At 43.6% G+C, this 15,984-nt stretch overlaps 1 protein-coding gene across 1 annotated transcript in view; it reads right to left on the bottom strand.

Annotated features, from left to right (window-relative positions):
• The window catches only part of LOC128878075 (protein-L-histidine N-pros-methyltransferase), a 35,904-nt gene extending 22,821 nt beyond the window's left edge, over positions 1-13,083 (bottom strand). The window contains exons 1-2 of the mRNA XM_054125927.1: positions 12,752-13,083; positions 1,610-1,821 (exon numbers count right to left, since the gene is read on the bottom strand). Of these exons, the coding sequence (XP_053981902.1) occupies positions 1,610-1,821; positions 12,752-12,943 (404 nt within the window). The 5' untranslated portion in view covers positions 12,944-13,083. The remainder of the gene's footprint in view (positions 1-1,609; positions 1,822-12,751) is intronic.
• Between the last annotated feature and the right edge of the window lie 2,901 nt (positions 13,084-15,984).

Raw genomic sequence — 15,984 nt, 5'->3', positions numbered from 1 at the left:
CTCTTTCTCTCTCTCTCACTTTCGCACTCGCCGGTCACTCACCTGTCGTACGTTTAAACGTCTTGTTGACGTTTGGTGCCGTTGACATTAGCCAACAGCTCGCGTGCGCGTCTTATCAGCTGTGCGAGGACACGTTTTTGTTCTAGTCCTCGCACAGTGGTTATCCGTCTCCCACATATATAAATATAGCCCTAGAATATTGGAATTCTTCCCATTTTCCTTCGTTGGGCCTAGAATCCCAAACGAGACCCTCCGTATCGTTTTCAAGAAACGATACATTGATGCTTACTGCATCAATGGGACCGTCAGGGGCCAAACCGAGTTTGCTCCTTGAAAATTTGCAAACTTTGAAGCGTTATAGCTTGAAAACTAATAAAAATCGGGTAAATACATTAAAGCTTAATGAATTCCTTTTGAAAAGTACTATCGCATGGTATAAAAAAAAATATATATATATATAGTTCCATTTGAAGAACGAAACTTGACCATCATATCTCGTTAAATAACAAAGGTAACAAAAATTCCTTCGCGCTGAAACATGAGGCCCATTTTACCATGCAATTTCCATATTTGAAACTTTGTATTCGGCCGATAGGTTTGGGTTAGAGCTCCGGATAACTTAGGCTGGGACACTCTGTATGTCTCTCAGATATCAACCCCACCGCTGCCATCCCGTTCTTATTTTTTTTGCCCGTAGTTTCGCCCGAGTAGCTCCGACCACCGGTGTAATATGATCCTCACCGATTGATACGCTTCCGTCGAGTGCTTTCTTTTTGTCTCGGACCTCTTTCTCTTTCGCTATCTGTCCTTTTCTACGTTCGACGCTCGACTCGTGTCAAGTGTAAACACATAAAAACACTCGAGTGCAATGTTTAGGTCTCCGATTTTGCATGGCTCCTTCAGTCGTACTGTATCCTCGAATGTGTTCCCAACAAACTTCGAGTGTAGAGAAGGACAGCGAATGAAGAAGAGGACGGAGCGACATGCGAAAATGTCGACCAACACCGGGACTATTTCGGTGAGACAATACGTAGTAAATATGTTCCGAATTACGTCAAAAAAGTTTGATCGTTGCATCAGCATTGTCTCATCGAGATATCCGATCCCGTGTCATGTTCCTGTCCATTTATCGTAGAGAAACTCGTGCATTTAAGGAGACTGTTGAATTATATATGTATATTTCAAAAAATTGTTTTTTTTTTATATTAATACGCGAGCTAAACAATCGTTTGCGAAGCTTCGATTTTAAAGTCGAAACAATTCTACGATGTGTTACATCATGCCATATAAGAAATAAATTTCAGGCATTCCGCGACCATGTAGCAATAACGATGCTAACGCAGCGCAACGTCGATCAAAATTCCGCTGTTCTATAATAATCCAACGTACGCTACCGCTACTTGGTAATAAACCAACTAACTTCATTCGATCAAGGCATATATATATAGATTGTTCATTACAAAGAATCATTCTTCATGAGAATGAAACCCGCATGCGTCTACGAAACTGAATGGAACATTTAATGTATCGTTGAACGAGGAGGGAAAAAGAATGGGGGGAATTAATAACGTGTACATTCCGCGATTTTTACGAGCAGGCTGGTACTCACCCATTTATGGACGTGCGGCTGATGAACCAGGACAAGGCAGATCTCGCCAAAGAATGCCACGCTTGCAGCGGTATAGAGTCCGATTTCTCAGCGGATTTCGTTAGGAAGATTTCGGCAGTTTTGTCAGGTTGGTCACGCTGCGGACCTGTCCCGAGGGGTATCCATAAACGGACCAAATCCTCTCGAACTTTGGTACTGTTTACTCTGTACCACTGTAACAAGAAGAGAGGGTATTAAAAATATCTCCGCGATACGTGGCCACCATTTTCGATTACATAACGATTTCATTCGTCTGGGAGACATTCGAAGGACTACACCTTTTTGTTGGACATTGTCTTTTACGTCGTACGAGAAGTAACTTGTTAAAGAGAAGATCGTTGCCCCTTTCAGACCTGACGTCCGCGACAGCGGACGCGAAATTTAAAAATTAAAAATTTAAATTACGAAATTTAAAGTTCACGGCGATAATTCATCCAGTTCAAATCGGAACAGGAAGAATAAACAGAAAATGATAGATAACGCGAGAAATGGAGACTTTTATCTTAACCATACTTAACCCAGGCCTGCGAGACCCTGTGGAATTCGAAGAGTCGCGAGTGTACAAATGATTGTTGACATTACGCTAGGATAAGACATCCTTCGCGTGTCTGCAATCACAGGCGGCGAAATAAATGCTCGCGTCGTCACGTGAGCCCGGCGAGCCCCGAACGGCTGCGAATATTTTCAATTTCGCAGGCAATCACGACACGCATAACGGCCCGAGCTCTGCGAATTTCGCGACGCGGGTTAATGCGTTAAAATAACAGCCGCGGCGTTACGATTCATTAACATCTCGCGAGGTGGCTGGGTGGCAAATGGTGTTTCTCGCTTCATTAACAGTGGGAACAAGGGGGCGGGGGACCTCGTGTCGCGACATTAACGATATTCCACGAGGCCCGTGGGGTGGTTTTTCGGTCCAGGAACCGCAAAACAGTCGGAGAAGCAATTACGTTGACCGGTCCCCGCTGGTCGCGGCCAGGTACACGACAGATATCCGATTTCATCGTCAGCTTCCGAGAATGAGAACCAATTACGCCTGCCCGGGGCATTAAAGAATCGATCTAATTTGCGCGCTCTGGTGGTGGCTCTTAATGGCGAAGGAGCCCGACCGATGAAATTATACGAAAATGTAATCAACGCGCTTTTTGTCTCGTTTCGCTCCAAGGGCAGGGGTGTAATTAGGAATGCTTTTGCGCCTCGCGACGGGAGACACTTGTTGCTCTCACTCCCTCCCCTTCGTCTCTCACCTCCCCTAGCTCCCTACGTCACTTTATTCCTGTTCCTTTTCGCTCGACAGTCGATCCTGCGTTTTTCCTCCTTTTTTCCCCCCCGCAGCCCCTTTTATTCTCCAACCCCGCGTCTCTCTCGAGGCTCGCCAAAGGGAAAGATAGGAGAAAAAAACCTCCGAGGATGACGAAGGAACGAGGAGGGGGTACAAAAAAAAAAAGAAGAAAGTAAAAGAAAAAAAAGGGTGAGTCGAGAGATGGAAGGACCAGGCCACAGAAGGTGAGTAATTAACGCCGTGTTGCCCAGGTGCGCGGCCCTAAGAAGTCGTTTATGGATTGCTCGGCAGCCACACCGTACGCGGCCATCAATTAGATTCTCTAATTAAAACAGTCCCTCCTCGGGCCCCCGGGGGAATTAACTCTGGCGAACCTCTGTAATATTCTGTCGACTCTGTCATCGTCGGACGGGGCGCCCGAGCAGCCGCGATTTTTTAAATCGCTGCGGAACCGATACAATGTACCACCAGCCGGTGCCGCCGAATGGACCGCAATAAAAACGTAATTACCCAGAGGTGTTTCTTTGTTCTCGTACTTCATTAACTTTACGCCGCGTTGCGTATTGTGCTCGCCCTCTCGGGACTGGAATTTAGACGCGGTTTCCCCACGAAACCCCCCCGATCGACCAGCCTTTCTCGGATCCTTGCACCGACGAATTTCAAACTTTGGCGAAGAGCACGAATTTGGTGAGGATAGAATGTTATTTTTTTTTTTTTTTCTGGACAACTTCGTTGTTAGCTCGCGACACGATACAGTTTGTATCGTGGCATTTTTCGGATTGGCTGTTTATTGGTAGTTGTTTCATTGAATTACGATTGTCGAAAAGCGTAAAGACGCGTGAAAATAATTGTGGCCGCAGCTGGCGACGTAGCGAATCACGAAGCTCGATTATTATAGTAACGAACTTTTGACGAGCTTTTGCAGCCAACTGAATTGGTACAGTGACAAAGAAGAGGGAACCGAGGGGATATGAAAATCAGAAAGCCGTGGTTGCCGTGGAGAGGCAGGGGGCAAGGGGAGGGGGGAAGGGGCCCATACAATTTTAATTATGGCTGCCAGCATGCATCACTAATTGCAGGTAGCCGGGCTTCCCCCCTCCGTCATCACACTTTGATTCGACTTTTTCTCAACTTTTTCTTAACGAATTACAAATGGCTACCGACGTGGTCGTGCGCTGCCGGACAGCATTCCTCTTTGCGTCATTAGTGGCGACTTTCTGTGGCGCTGCGCAGCGCCAGAGGGAGACGGAATGAATCAGGTAAAGGGGAAGAGAAGAGAATCAGATTCGCACACCTTCCGTGTAGTCCGCAGCACGCACCAATCGCCTTCTGACTCGGATAACAAGTAGCCAACTCGGAAATCACAGTCATCTAAATCAACGTCTCGCAACGCACCGACAAACAACGGAAAGACTCGATCTTTCTACAAATGGACTTCCCCTTCTTTTTCACGTGTTTCTTTCTCTTATTTCTTTCTTACTTCTCCCCAAAGTGGCGCAAAATGCTAAAAATATTAGTATATCGAAGTCGATAGCTAAACCTATACATCGTTGGCTGTAAAACGTAAATCAGTTCGCGATTACGATAATCTTATTTCTGAACGAGTTAGTACAATGTTCATTTATCTGTGTTTCGAGACATGGAGGATTTTGCATCTCGAACGATGGAATCGATACGCGCTAATTAGCTAGTTGCACGCTCTCGGTGAACGGCGATAAGTAAATTTATCGAATGTTCGAGAAATACAGCTATCGTCCGAAGAAAAATATGTTTATGACGATAAACGCGCGTGATAATCGATTGTTTGCGCTGAAAAGGTAGCCAGAAGTCGTAATACGTAGCTTATGGAGGTTTAGTTGACCATTGCGCGAGACTCGCGCGTTCGGTACAATTCGTCTGAAACGGTTATGCGCCCCCTTAAAAGCGGTACTCTGCCGTGCATAGGAAAACTTGCGAACCGTAAACACAGTCGTATAACCACGGCATCGTCGAAAGATGCGTTTCGAGACTACGATATTTTCGATTGTCTTCGCCCTTCGAGATCGTCCGTTCGAGTCTTACAGATATCGTTGGAAGTACTATGAACTTATAAAAAATAATTTCGAAAGGTATTAAAGATTTATTTTTTATTAAAACATGCTTTTATTTTGAAAGAAAGATTTCCAAATAAATCGTAATATACGAGAGATATTGTTTCGTACTCGAATCGAGTAGGTTAACGAAACCTGGATAAAAGAACGTTGCCATCCATTGAACGTACCGCCGCTAACGATACCGATACGCACCGTCTTCCTCGAGCAGCAATTACATCACACTGGAGGATTGTTTCCCTCCAACCCTTCTCTTCGATATCTCGAATTCGCAGAATAAAATGGAGTTTTGCCAAGCGTAGATCGAATCGCGGGATCTCGGATTTCTCCTCTCCGGTCGGTTCATTTCTTTCTCCCTTGTCGGGTTCCTTTTTCTGGAAATCTCTCGTATTCAGGGATCGAGAGGGGCCCCGAAGCACGCGTAAACCTGCCGTAAACTCTGAACAATAAACAACGCCGTCGAGCAGTTTATGCTTTCAGCGAGGAATACTAGGGATGTTTGGCCGCTCGTACGTGGAGCTCTTCGGATTCCTCGGGCGTGTTGGATCGCGAGTCAAACGCATTCTCTTCCTGTGCCATTATGTTATTGCTGCAGGCGGCGGCGGTGGCGGGCGCGAGCCAACGGGCGTTATATTGGCGCCGTGGGAGAGAATCGACGGCATCTTTCCACGTTTCTGGACTTACCATGTGATTTCGCTAACAACTGTACGCGAAACGCCACGCCGTGATTAATTTCACCAAACCGAACGTATCGCTCCTATTTTTAATATATCGCTCCTATATTTAAACGTTTCGTTTAAATACTCCACACCCCTTAGAATTAAAAAGAGTGGTAGAAATTTTTCGCAATTTCCTGCAGCACCTAATCGATCCGTTTTCCTTTGAAACTTGCAACGAAGCATCTCGCTGACAAGAAAAACTAAAAAGGCTGGGCACGAGGGTAAAGAGTAAGAAGAGGTTACAAGTGTAGATAAGGGTGGCGTACTCCTTCTGGCGTACCTCCCCTTGATTGGGAAAGCAACGGTGTAACTACCCGTGAAGAGTTTTCATCGACGAGCGGCTAACGAAGCTGGCCGCGTCTAGAATATCAGTTCGTTTAGGCGAAAAAGAGAGACCTTTCGATTTTCGTGAATCCTCCGACGCGAATGCGCCGATGACCCGTGACGGCGACGTCGATGTACGTGTTTTCGTACAGGATGTCGGAAGAATATATCGCGAGTTTATTGCGAAACAATAACCCAACGCGATAGGATAATCCTTTATTTACCCATTCTTATAATTCACTCTCACTTAACCATTTTTTAGAGTGCAAAGAAAAATCCTAAATTTTTTAGGAAATCCTTAAAAAATTTCAAAAGGGCAATCAGTATTCCATTGGTCATTGTTTAAAGGAGTTACTCGACCCCAAGGAGAATCGGTGACCCGGAGCGAATCGGATCGTTACCAGAACCCCAAAGACGCGGACACACGTGAACCTACGCAAAACCGATATAATCTTTTCGACTCCCTTTTCCCTGATGTACGGGTACGATCGATCATGCGTGAAACGCCTGGAAGAGCACTCTCTTGTTACGCGCGTCCCTGGATTTACGTCGTGCGCCCGAGGAATGTTTCGAGAACGAGCCGATAACGATCTGTGTCCGTCCCGCGGTTTCGTTATCCGATCCGTATAGCCGTGCAAAATAACTTGCAAATTACGATGTGTGCGGCTCCGACCGTCTCATCTGCCCCTCTTCGGCCGTTTTTTTCGACGAGATTTCCAGAGTTTTCCAGAGTCTTACGACAGGTCTCCTCCCCTCATCGATCGCCGTTCGGCGAGGATTATCGTCTTCCCCCAACGATAATATTTTTCTCGAGAGCCACGAGTTGTTAATACTTTTTGAAACGGTCGCGATATCGCGATGCTTTGTTCACGGTGACGATAAGTGGAGGGTAGTGGCTTGAAAATTGTCAGCAGCCTTGTTAATTTATTTGTGGACGTAGGAGGGCAACGCCTTTCGCAGGGCAATCTTCTTTGTCACTCGAGAGGTGCTTTTTATTCACTTATTCTACGGTTTATTCTCGAGTAGAGGACGTCGGATACTTAAACTATTTTTTGTTTTTTAAATTACGAATTGAAATCACTTTTCCCGGTTATGAAGTAATTTTCTCTATATCTTGGATAGGCGAATAACGAAGCTTTTTCATCCCGTTACGAATGCTTTAACATTCCGCCGATACTAGATCGACCAATATATTCAAAACGCGGTGAAAAATGAAAAATTGACGTTGCGGTCTCTAGCCCAAGGGGACCAAAAGAAAGTACAAGGAACACGTGTTCTTGTCCGAGGGAGAATTTTGCCGTTTAATTGGCAAAAATGCGGGATACCGAGGTAATGAAATCTTTCGTTTCACCGACTCCGTCTTTGAAGCTTTTTTGGCCAGCGCGGGCTTCGGAATCATCCGTCTGGCCTGCTCGCATCGACACTCGCGTCGCATACGTAAAGAACGCCGGCGACAAAGCGCATCGTGCGCGGCCAGAAGAATCCGTCCGCGATCGTGTCCTCCGGAACCGGTATTCTGCGTACGGATAAAGACATAAATACGAGTGCACGCGGGATCGAGCGGATGCAGAGAATCCAGAAATCAGTTTTTTCGTTACGGCGAGCCGCGCCACTGCGCATTGTCCGCGCGCATACGCCACGCGCGATCGTACGAATTGATAAAACGTAGATCCGCGGGCCATCTGGATTTATCGTGGATCCGACAAGATCTTCCTCCGTGATTCCTGGCCGAGGGGAAGCGCCGTGAAAGATTCTAGATTTCGTTCCTGGGCCATAAACGAACGCGAGCCGTATCATCCACCTTTTCTTTCCATCGCGCGTGCGATAACGGTCTCTCCGTTGGATCGTTTTATATTCGCATAATGGGCAAGTCCGTGGCTCGATATTATTTACATTGTCATTTAGTCGCAACCATGCGTGTCACGAGACGTTGTTCGCCACTGGGTACTCGCAGTGTATGTTTATGGTGCGCGAGATTTATCTCGAGGCAGGTTTCAAAGTTTATAAATCGCCGACCGACAATATATTTGTATTATTCACTTTTTTTTTTTTCGTATTATGTAACACGACGTTTTGTAAACATTTACGATTGCGGATCTTCGAAGCTTCTTGTCCAGTTGTAACTTTGCGTGGTTAGTTCATATTTTAAACAAAGAATGCGTGTTTGAGGGAAGTCAATATTTACTTATACTCACCTTTATTTTTATATTCGTGCACTATTTTCCAATGCCCTTAAATTTCGAGCGACTCGACCGCCATTTACACAGTGCGATAGGAGAAACACGAAGAGCAAGGCGTATTATTACACTTGAAAATCGTGATTCTGCTTTGTTCCCTTCGTCAACGAGAGAGAAAAATGCTATTTGATACGGCGAGAGCGAATCATCATTAATCGTTGAAGTCAACTGCAATCAGGACGTCGTTCCCCCCTTCTTCAAGGTAATAAACATTACTATCACGAGTATTGCTGTTATTATTACGAGCCTGCGCGAGATACGCGTCGCTGGACCCATTTAGCAAACTCTACTCGTACATAGCGGCCCATTATGCGTTTGCCGTGTTTTCGAGTAGCTTGTAACGTCCTCTAAAAGTATACACGTTGACTGTACAGTGCGATATCGAAGTATTGCGTAGGATTACTCTAAAAGTTTTAATTTGGTGACGGTAATACTCGGTCAAAATAGGTTTTAGAACTCTAAGCATCTATAGATTAGAAGCATAGAAGTTCTAGATGTCTCTTTGCCAGTAAGACAGCTAACTCCGGTCGCGACTGACTCTCGCCAGAGTTCTGGACGCGAGAGGATCGACGACAATGCCGGCGACAACGCAGTCGGTGAGTTAAGATTCCTAAGAAACGGGACACGCGGTGGCGTAAAAGCTAGGGGACGTAAGAAGAAGATGCAAACGTCTCGGTGGGTGGATATCTTCGTCGCCGTAACACCGTCTCTTTCTACCCCTCAGGAGTCTCATCCATCAGTCACTTAATATTTTAAAGCAGCGCCTTTCGCGACTCCCTCTTCCTCGTACCTTCCTCCCTTCGTTGCCACGGCTCCACCGCGGAGATATTGACGGTACACTAGCCTTTTAAAAACCTTGAAACACCACCAGGCCGACGCATCCACGCCACTCCGTCTGAGAGTAAAGTTTTCAGACTGCTCAGGGATATTAGACGCTGGCAGCTCCGGAAACATACCGCGCCACTGGCTTGCAAAAGGGAGTTGCGGTCGCAGGAGTGACGTCTAGCGTCGATTTCGGTCGCGCGAGGGGGTTGGGTGAAATCTCGCGGGGGTGTCCCTACCGCACGAATTTCAAATTTCTCGTTTCACGCGACCGAATGGGATTCTTCTCTTTTTCCTGCGGGCACCTGCTCGAGTGCCGCGGCTCAGCCTTTCGAATCGATTTGCTCTCTGTCGCGGCGAGAGGTTCTTGCAAACACCGATAAAAGCTTCTTTCTTGCGTCGGCCCTGTCCACGGGTGGATGCTGGGCCCCCTCCATCGCGCGGGGTAACGATTTCCATGAGGTCCATACATGGAACGTGACATTAACCATTTAGCGATGGGGAAATTACGATCGGAGGAGAAAGACCGATGAAAGCTAACTTTGTTGTCGAATGGACGAGTAGAAGTATCGAGTATCGAGCGAAGATAAAGATGGATCTCTACAGAACGCTTGTATACAAAAAATACAGAAGGTACACGGTCTGTCTAAAAAGAAACCGAACTTTTGCTATTAAGGGAGTGGACTCCCGTGCCTTGTATGAGCTCGCACGCACTCGCACAGCTCCACATCACTATACATATACGTACACGGAACTGCAAGGGCTGCGTATTGTCCTATTTTTGTCTCGACAATTCAAATTTGAGACCTCTCAATAGTCGTTTTCGCTAGAGAATTTTAAATTTTGGGAAAAGAAAATAATCGCAGGGAGACAGATCAGGCGAGTAGGGCGAATGATCCAAGGTAACAATGCCAATTCCAATGAAAAGGACACATTATAGCAATATTTCGGAGATTCAAGCCGCTGTAACCGCCGTACTAAACGGGCTACCAAAACAGGAGCTGCAAAGGTCTTTCGAAATGTTAATTACCCGGTCTACACGCTGTATTGACGCAGAGGGAGATTACTTTGAGTAAATAAACGTGTGTGTAAAAACTTTACTTGTACTTTTTTTTTTTTTTTATAGGAAAAGTTCGGTTTCTTTTTAGATGTGTAATATTAAAAGCCTCCGTTTCTCAAGACTCGGGGACACGTAAAACTCGAAAATGATATATTTGCATATTTGTCGAAAATGTCGTGGAGGTCGAGGGGTTAATAAAAACAGTCGTATAAAATCGTGGAACGTGCTCCTCGTACGAGTTCGCGGGCGTTCTTTCTTAATCGCTGGGTACACGATCACGGTCGTCTCTGGACGTTCGACCGTGACTTGTAAAAGTCGAATAAAGAGCAAAAGGGCGGAATGTAATTATAAATAGGGCCGAACTCGCGGTTTAACGTATGGGGACTGAAGACGTGGACAGTACTCGAAGCGGCTCCGAAGATGTTTCAGGAATATCGAGGACGTAATTGTCCCGTAATTACCGACCACGGTCTTGACTCTTGAGTAGCATCGTTCGAGGAAAGAGGTTTTAGTCGGTGGTTGGCCTTGTGCGGTAATTGTACTAATTATTACCGTCCCTTCCCCCCTGGCTCCTCAGCGAGCAACCCAATTACCCCGGTGGCCCGTGCTGGCACTTGGAGTTCGCGGAGACCAGATTTCGAAGGCTTAATTCTCGGAAAGAAATTTTTGCCGAGCATCGTAATTAAATACCACGCGAAATTGACACTGTGCGAAACACGAAAACAACACGTCCACCGATCGTTGAATTTTATCGCGTGACTCACTGTTAGAAAATTCAATTTTCAATATGGCAGCGCAAAGTGCGTACTCGCAATTAAAAGCCAGTTGGTTATCTAGAAATGTTCGAGTCTCGTTTGTTTAAATTTACGAGGAGGTTCTTCTGGAGAGATATTAATTTTTTTTTTTTTTTTTTGTGAGGGTGGGGGGTCAAAATTCCGAAGGAAAGTAATCAAGAATAACAGTAATTCTTAAAGCTCGTGCAATTATTTCTCCACTCCAATTTTGTGTACTTTTAAATTTCAAAAAGAGGTTGGCGACACTATTGCTGGAGAACAAATCGATTCATCGAAAACAGCTTTATCGCGTAAGTGGTTTCTTATCAGTTGCTATTATAGGACTTCGCGGTCGAAACAGAGTAAAGAAAATACAACTGTAATCTCTTGAAGTACTTACAAACAGGATACATTCTTAACTAAATAAAAATATCAAATAACAAATAACATTTCTACTAATAAATGCACGGAATTAGTTTCTACAATTAATAAACATCTGCGTATCCGTTACCCGCCGAAAAGCTTTGATTTCGAATCTCGAAGCAAAATATTTCACTAGGCGACTAAGACCCGAATTAACCGAATAAATATCACGAATACGTTAATATCAGGTTGTCCCAAAAGTTTCTTTCGCTTGATTAATAAGTAATACATGCACGATATTTTATGTTTTATGTTACATTACTGAATTGTGCACGATTCATTTTGCTCCATTACTGTTACAACATGAATATCTATGAAATTAGATTGTCTATTTATGTAAACACGACCACATAAAATAATTGAGTGCGACTCGCGAAAGAAACTTTCGGGACAACCTAATAATTATGTCGGTTAGGTCAATTATCCCACGTGTTTCTGGGTGTAAAGTAACTTTTATTGTAACAAAAATTCGTTTTATTTATAACATTTATTAATTAAAATTAAACAGTATATGTTCCACATTAATATTTTGTTGCAAATCCCTTTTCTTTTATAATATGTCTCAATCGATTCGGCATATTAGAAATTATATTTTTTAAATATTCTGTCGAAATGGATGCCCATTCTTCGTGAAGCCTAATTTTAAGTTCTTCTTTGGAACGAATTGGGTGCCTTGCGAATCCGTTGGTTCAACTTATCCCATAAGTTTTCTATAGGGTTAAGGTCTGGTGATTGCGGAGGTGGATGAACTTTGGATGGATTTTGGGGCAATTATACAATAAAAATTCTTAGACAGTGCGCGACTTATGTTTAGAATCATTATCCTGGTAAAATTTTAAATCTTCAGCAATCTCCATTTTTTCTGCACTTTGTTTTAAATTGCTTTATTAAAAGATTCAAATAAGCATCCTTAACCATGATGTCATCGATAAAAACTAAATTGTCAACGCCGGAAGTCGAAATCCATCCCCACGCCATTACAATGCCTCCTCCGTGTTTTATCGTACCCGAAAATCTGATATTCTTTCGTTTGTTTATTGCTGTTATGTAATTTATGTAAATTTTTGGATTAATGTATACCTCTTTAATAACATTAATAAATGACTTATTATTGGAAAATGTAACGAAGACAATTGCTTTTTTAATAACTACGATATTAAGTCATAAAGCTAACCATACACTAGTGTCCGAATATTTCTGGGAGTCACTGTATCTTGCTCCAATTCGTTTAAAATTCTGCTAACCTTTGCCTACCATGTTTACGGTCCTGAGGCCACCGACGTGACCTCAAGCGGCGATACATGGAACGGATACGCGCGGTTTACGTGCAAAGATGTACGACTGGAACGTAACCTAGTTATGATTTTACTTACCTGAGTTTTGTCGTACGTCTCGAGCTGCTCGTCCGCCTTTTGCTTGTCGTACAGGACCCTGGCGAGGCTTCCATGGGGACGGTAACTTCTCACGCTTCTACCCATGGGCGCATCCCGATTGACAGCGGAACAGGTAACCACATTCCTTACGTCGCAGGTGCACCTTGGAATAGGCGTATCCAGGCCCGCCATGTCCGCCGTGGAGCACGTTTAACGACTATCACTTATCGCGCGCGTTTCTCATGAAACTGGGCGCCGTAATCTCACGGTAAACACTTCGTAATATAAATAAGAAAAATACGAAAGGTGACGCAGTTCGCGTAAACACGTCTAGCACGTGGCCATGTTGGCAACAGTGGCGACGGCTGGCGGCCCATTGACGAACCACGATTCGCTCGAGTAACAGTCGATCATGCAGGAAGAAACTGCAGCGTTTCAGGGATCTTTGGGGATGGTATGAATTGTTTTTCGTATTTATTTTTCAAGTACGTAACGTCCTTTCTAGAATTGCACTTTTATGAGGTATTCATTCAAAGATGATGTCGATTCGAAGATTATAATTCTTTTATTATTAGGGGACATATCGATTATATCGTGTACGCTAATGTATAATTTAATTTTTGTTTTATAGACTGGTCTTTATCGTTGGAGATGAATATAAATATTATTTGATCGAAAGCGTTACTATTAATTGAGTATTTCATAACAAGCTATCATTTACATACAGTGGGTGTAGAAAGTATTCGTACAATATCGATCAATTTCCAAAAAGAACTATGTAAAATTGTAATGTATTAACTTATTTTTGATAAACAACGACCTTCTACATATTCTCGTAAATCTCTAGAATAGATAGAGTACAAAAAAAAAATAGCTATTTATGTAAGTTACGAAATTGACAAAAAAAAAAAAACAATTAGTGGATAGAAATATTGAAACAATAAGTATTCGCACAACTGTTTAATTTTTAATCGGTGTACGAATACATTCTACACCCACTGTAAGTGATAGGCGATTTAGAAAGTTTCCCATTTCCATCCTCTTGCTCGTTTTCTTTACAAAAATTCTGTAATATCTCGTAATTCTCAACGTTTCAACCAAGTATCTGCCCTTAATGGTGGTAAATCAATTCGTACACCTTCGCGAGTCTCTTCGTCGCTGTTTCACCCTATAAGAAGTTACGTACGCGCGTAAAAGTGTTTCCGTGAAATAAATATGAGTTACGGAAAATTTTCGTTACACGGGAGCGTACCGATGAATATTTTAAATAGCATATTGATGCGGCACGCTACTTCCTCCCTTGCGCTCCCCACGGCGAGGACTGATAATTCATTAATTTATGATAAGCTAGCCTCTCGCCTACGACCCACACCCTCCTCTCCTCACCCCATAAATCATTTTCGCCTCTGACGTTAATTGCACGCCGCCCCTCGTTACCGGGAGAAATGAGATTTTTTTTAATTGGCAAATTTTTCACCGCCGCTGACACTGTGACACCCTCCCTCCTTCACCGCGCCATTCCGTTCGTTCTGCAACTGCGCTGCGCAGAAAAATGTATTTCGCGTAATACGAACCGTGGAATTTTTTTTTTTTTAACCGTTTTGTACTCTGGATCACCGCAAAGAAACGTGATTGCTGTTGGAAATACATGAATGTTTTCCGAAAGTTGTTACACATAATTATTAGCTTTTATCGAGTCGCTAACCAGCCATTTGAGTGGTTGATGCTATTATGAACAATTAACAAAAGAAGAATAGTTGTACAAAATATTCGAAATATTTTATTGGAAAGTATAATACGCGTTTTTCTTTATCGATAAAAAATATATTTGTCCCGTCCTTATAAGGAACCTTGCATCTACTCAATTTCTATTTCTACTGTTCGTTTTTACTTCGCCAAATGGCGACCCCAAATTTATAGTGGCTCACAATGGCGACCGCCCCCCTTTTAATTAATCCTTGGTGCTCCAACTTCGAGGAACGTATTTTGAATCCTGAAAGGTGGAAGAAGAATGTGACCGTGGCGAGTTGTGTGAGTTCTAACTTGTCCACGACATGTTTGGACTCTGCCTGTCACTTAAAGCTTAAACATGTGGTGCACGTGTCCCCCTTACAAAGCATGGCGTGCCACTGCCTCGTGGTACATTCCACTGATTCGAATCCCTAATCCTTCCTTCGGGGTATACAGAAGCTCCGCGTACTCGAACTCGAGATGCTGGCCATTGGCGCGATGAAATCATTTCTGCACTTTTCTCTTCGCATTTATTATCGTTTTTATCGAAAGAGGCGGAGGCATTCGATAGCGATCGTGTCGTAGATTGTAACCGCAGCGTTCCACTGTAATTAAAATACCTTAGTTCTTGCGATGGATCATAGATCGAGAAATGTTATGAAACTAGGAAACTGACTGAGCGAGTCTAGACACACATTTGTATTTCAGCTACTCTAGCTCAGTATTCCTCTAACGTCATCTCTCCAGGAAGCTCCTAGATAAAGGAAATTTTTTCGTGGCTCTTCTAAAGCAGAATTAAATCTTTATCTTGTGAATTCTGTGATGTCTTTAACATTACAGACAAATCAGTCGGGAGCACTTTTACTCTATAACTATACTTTATTTACATAGACTAATGAAATAGTTGAAATACAAATGTGCATATACGGCCATGTGTCTCGCTATTGTTTACCTCAGCGCGACTGACCAAAACAATACTGTCCATGTAACACATGCCGAGCGCCGGCGTCTTACACATACACACATCCCCGTGGTGTCGGTGTCATCGTTTAACATACATACACGCACCTTCCACTTGTGCTTATACGTATATATCACAAATTCATTTACATTCCAACAATTTTTATCCGATTTTCAATTAGTGTCACCCCTTTCAACTTTGGGTAATCATTTTCCTTCTAACGTATAAATCTCATTCGCTACTATCTTAGCTACTAAATGGAATAAATTTTAAATGGTTCAAACGAACGAAAATCTTTCTTTTTCCACGAGACGGTATCGTTTCAAAGAGAGGACATTTCGGTGTTGCGTTTTCGGAGGAACCTTAACTCGATAAGTCCCCTCGGTACCTGAAGTGAGCTCATAATCGTGAACAAAGCGCGCAACCGCTTATTACAAGCGAGGGCATTGTAAATTTGTAGAGGAGGAGCAGGGAGGCCGAAGCGAGAAGACGAAAGAGCGAAGGCACTGGACGGAGAAGAGAAGTAGAAAGGAAAGTGGTT

The sequence above is a fragment of the Hylaeus volcanicus genome, chromosome 6, assembly GCF_026283585.1.
Source record: "Hylaeus volcanicus isolate JK05 chromosome 6, UHH_iyHylVolc1.0_haploid, whole genome shotgun sequence".
Lineage (NCBI taxonomy): Eukaryota > Metazoa > Arthropoda > Insecta > Hymenoptera > Colletidae > Hylaeus > Hylaeus volcanicus.
Note: the sequence above shows the minus strand (reverse complement) of the source record. Positions and strands in the feature narration are given on the sequence as shown.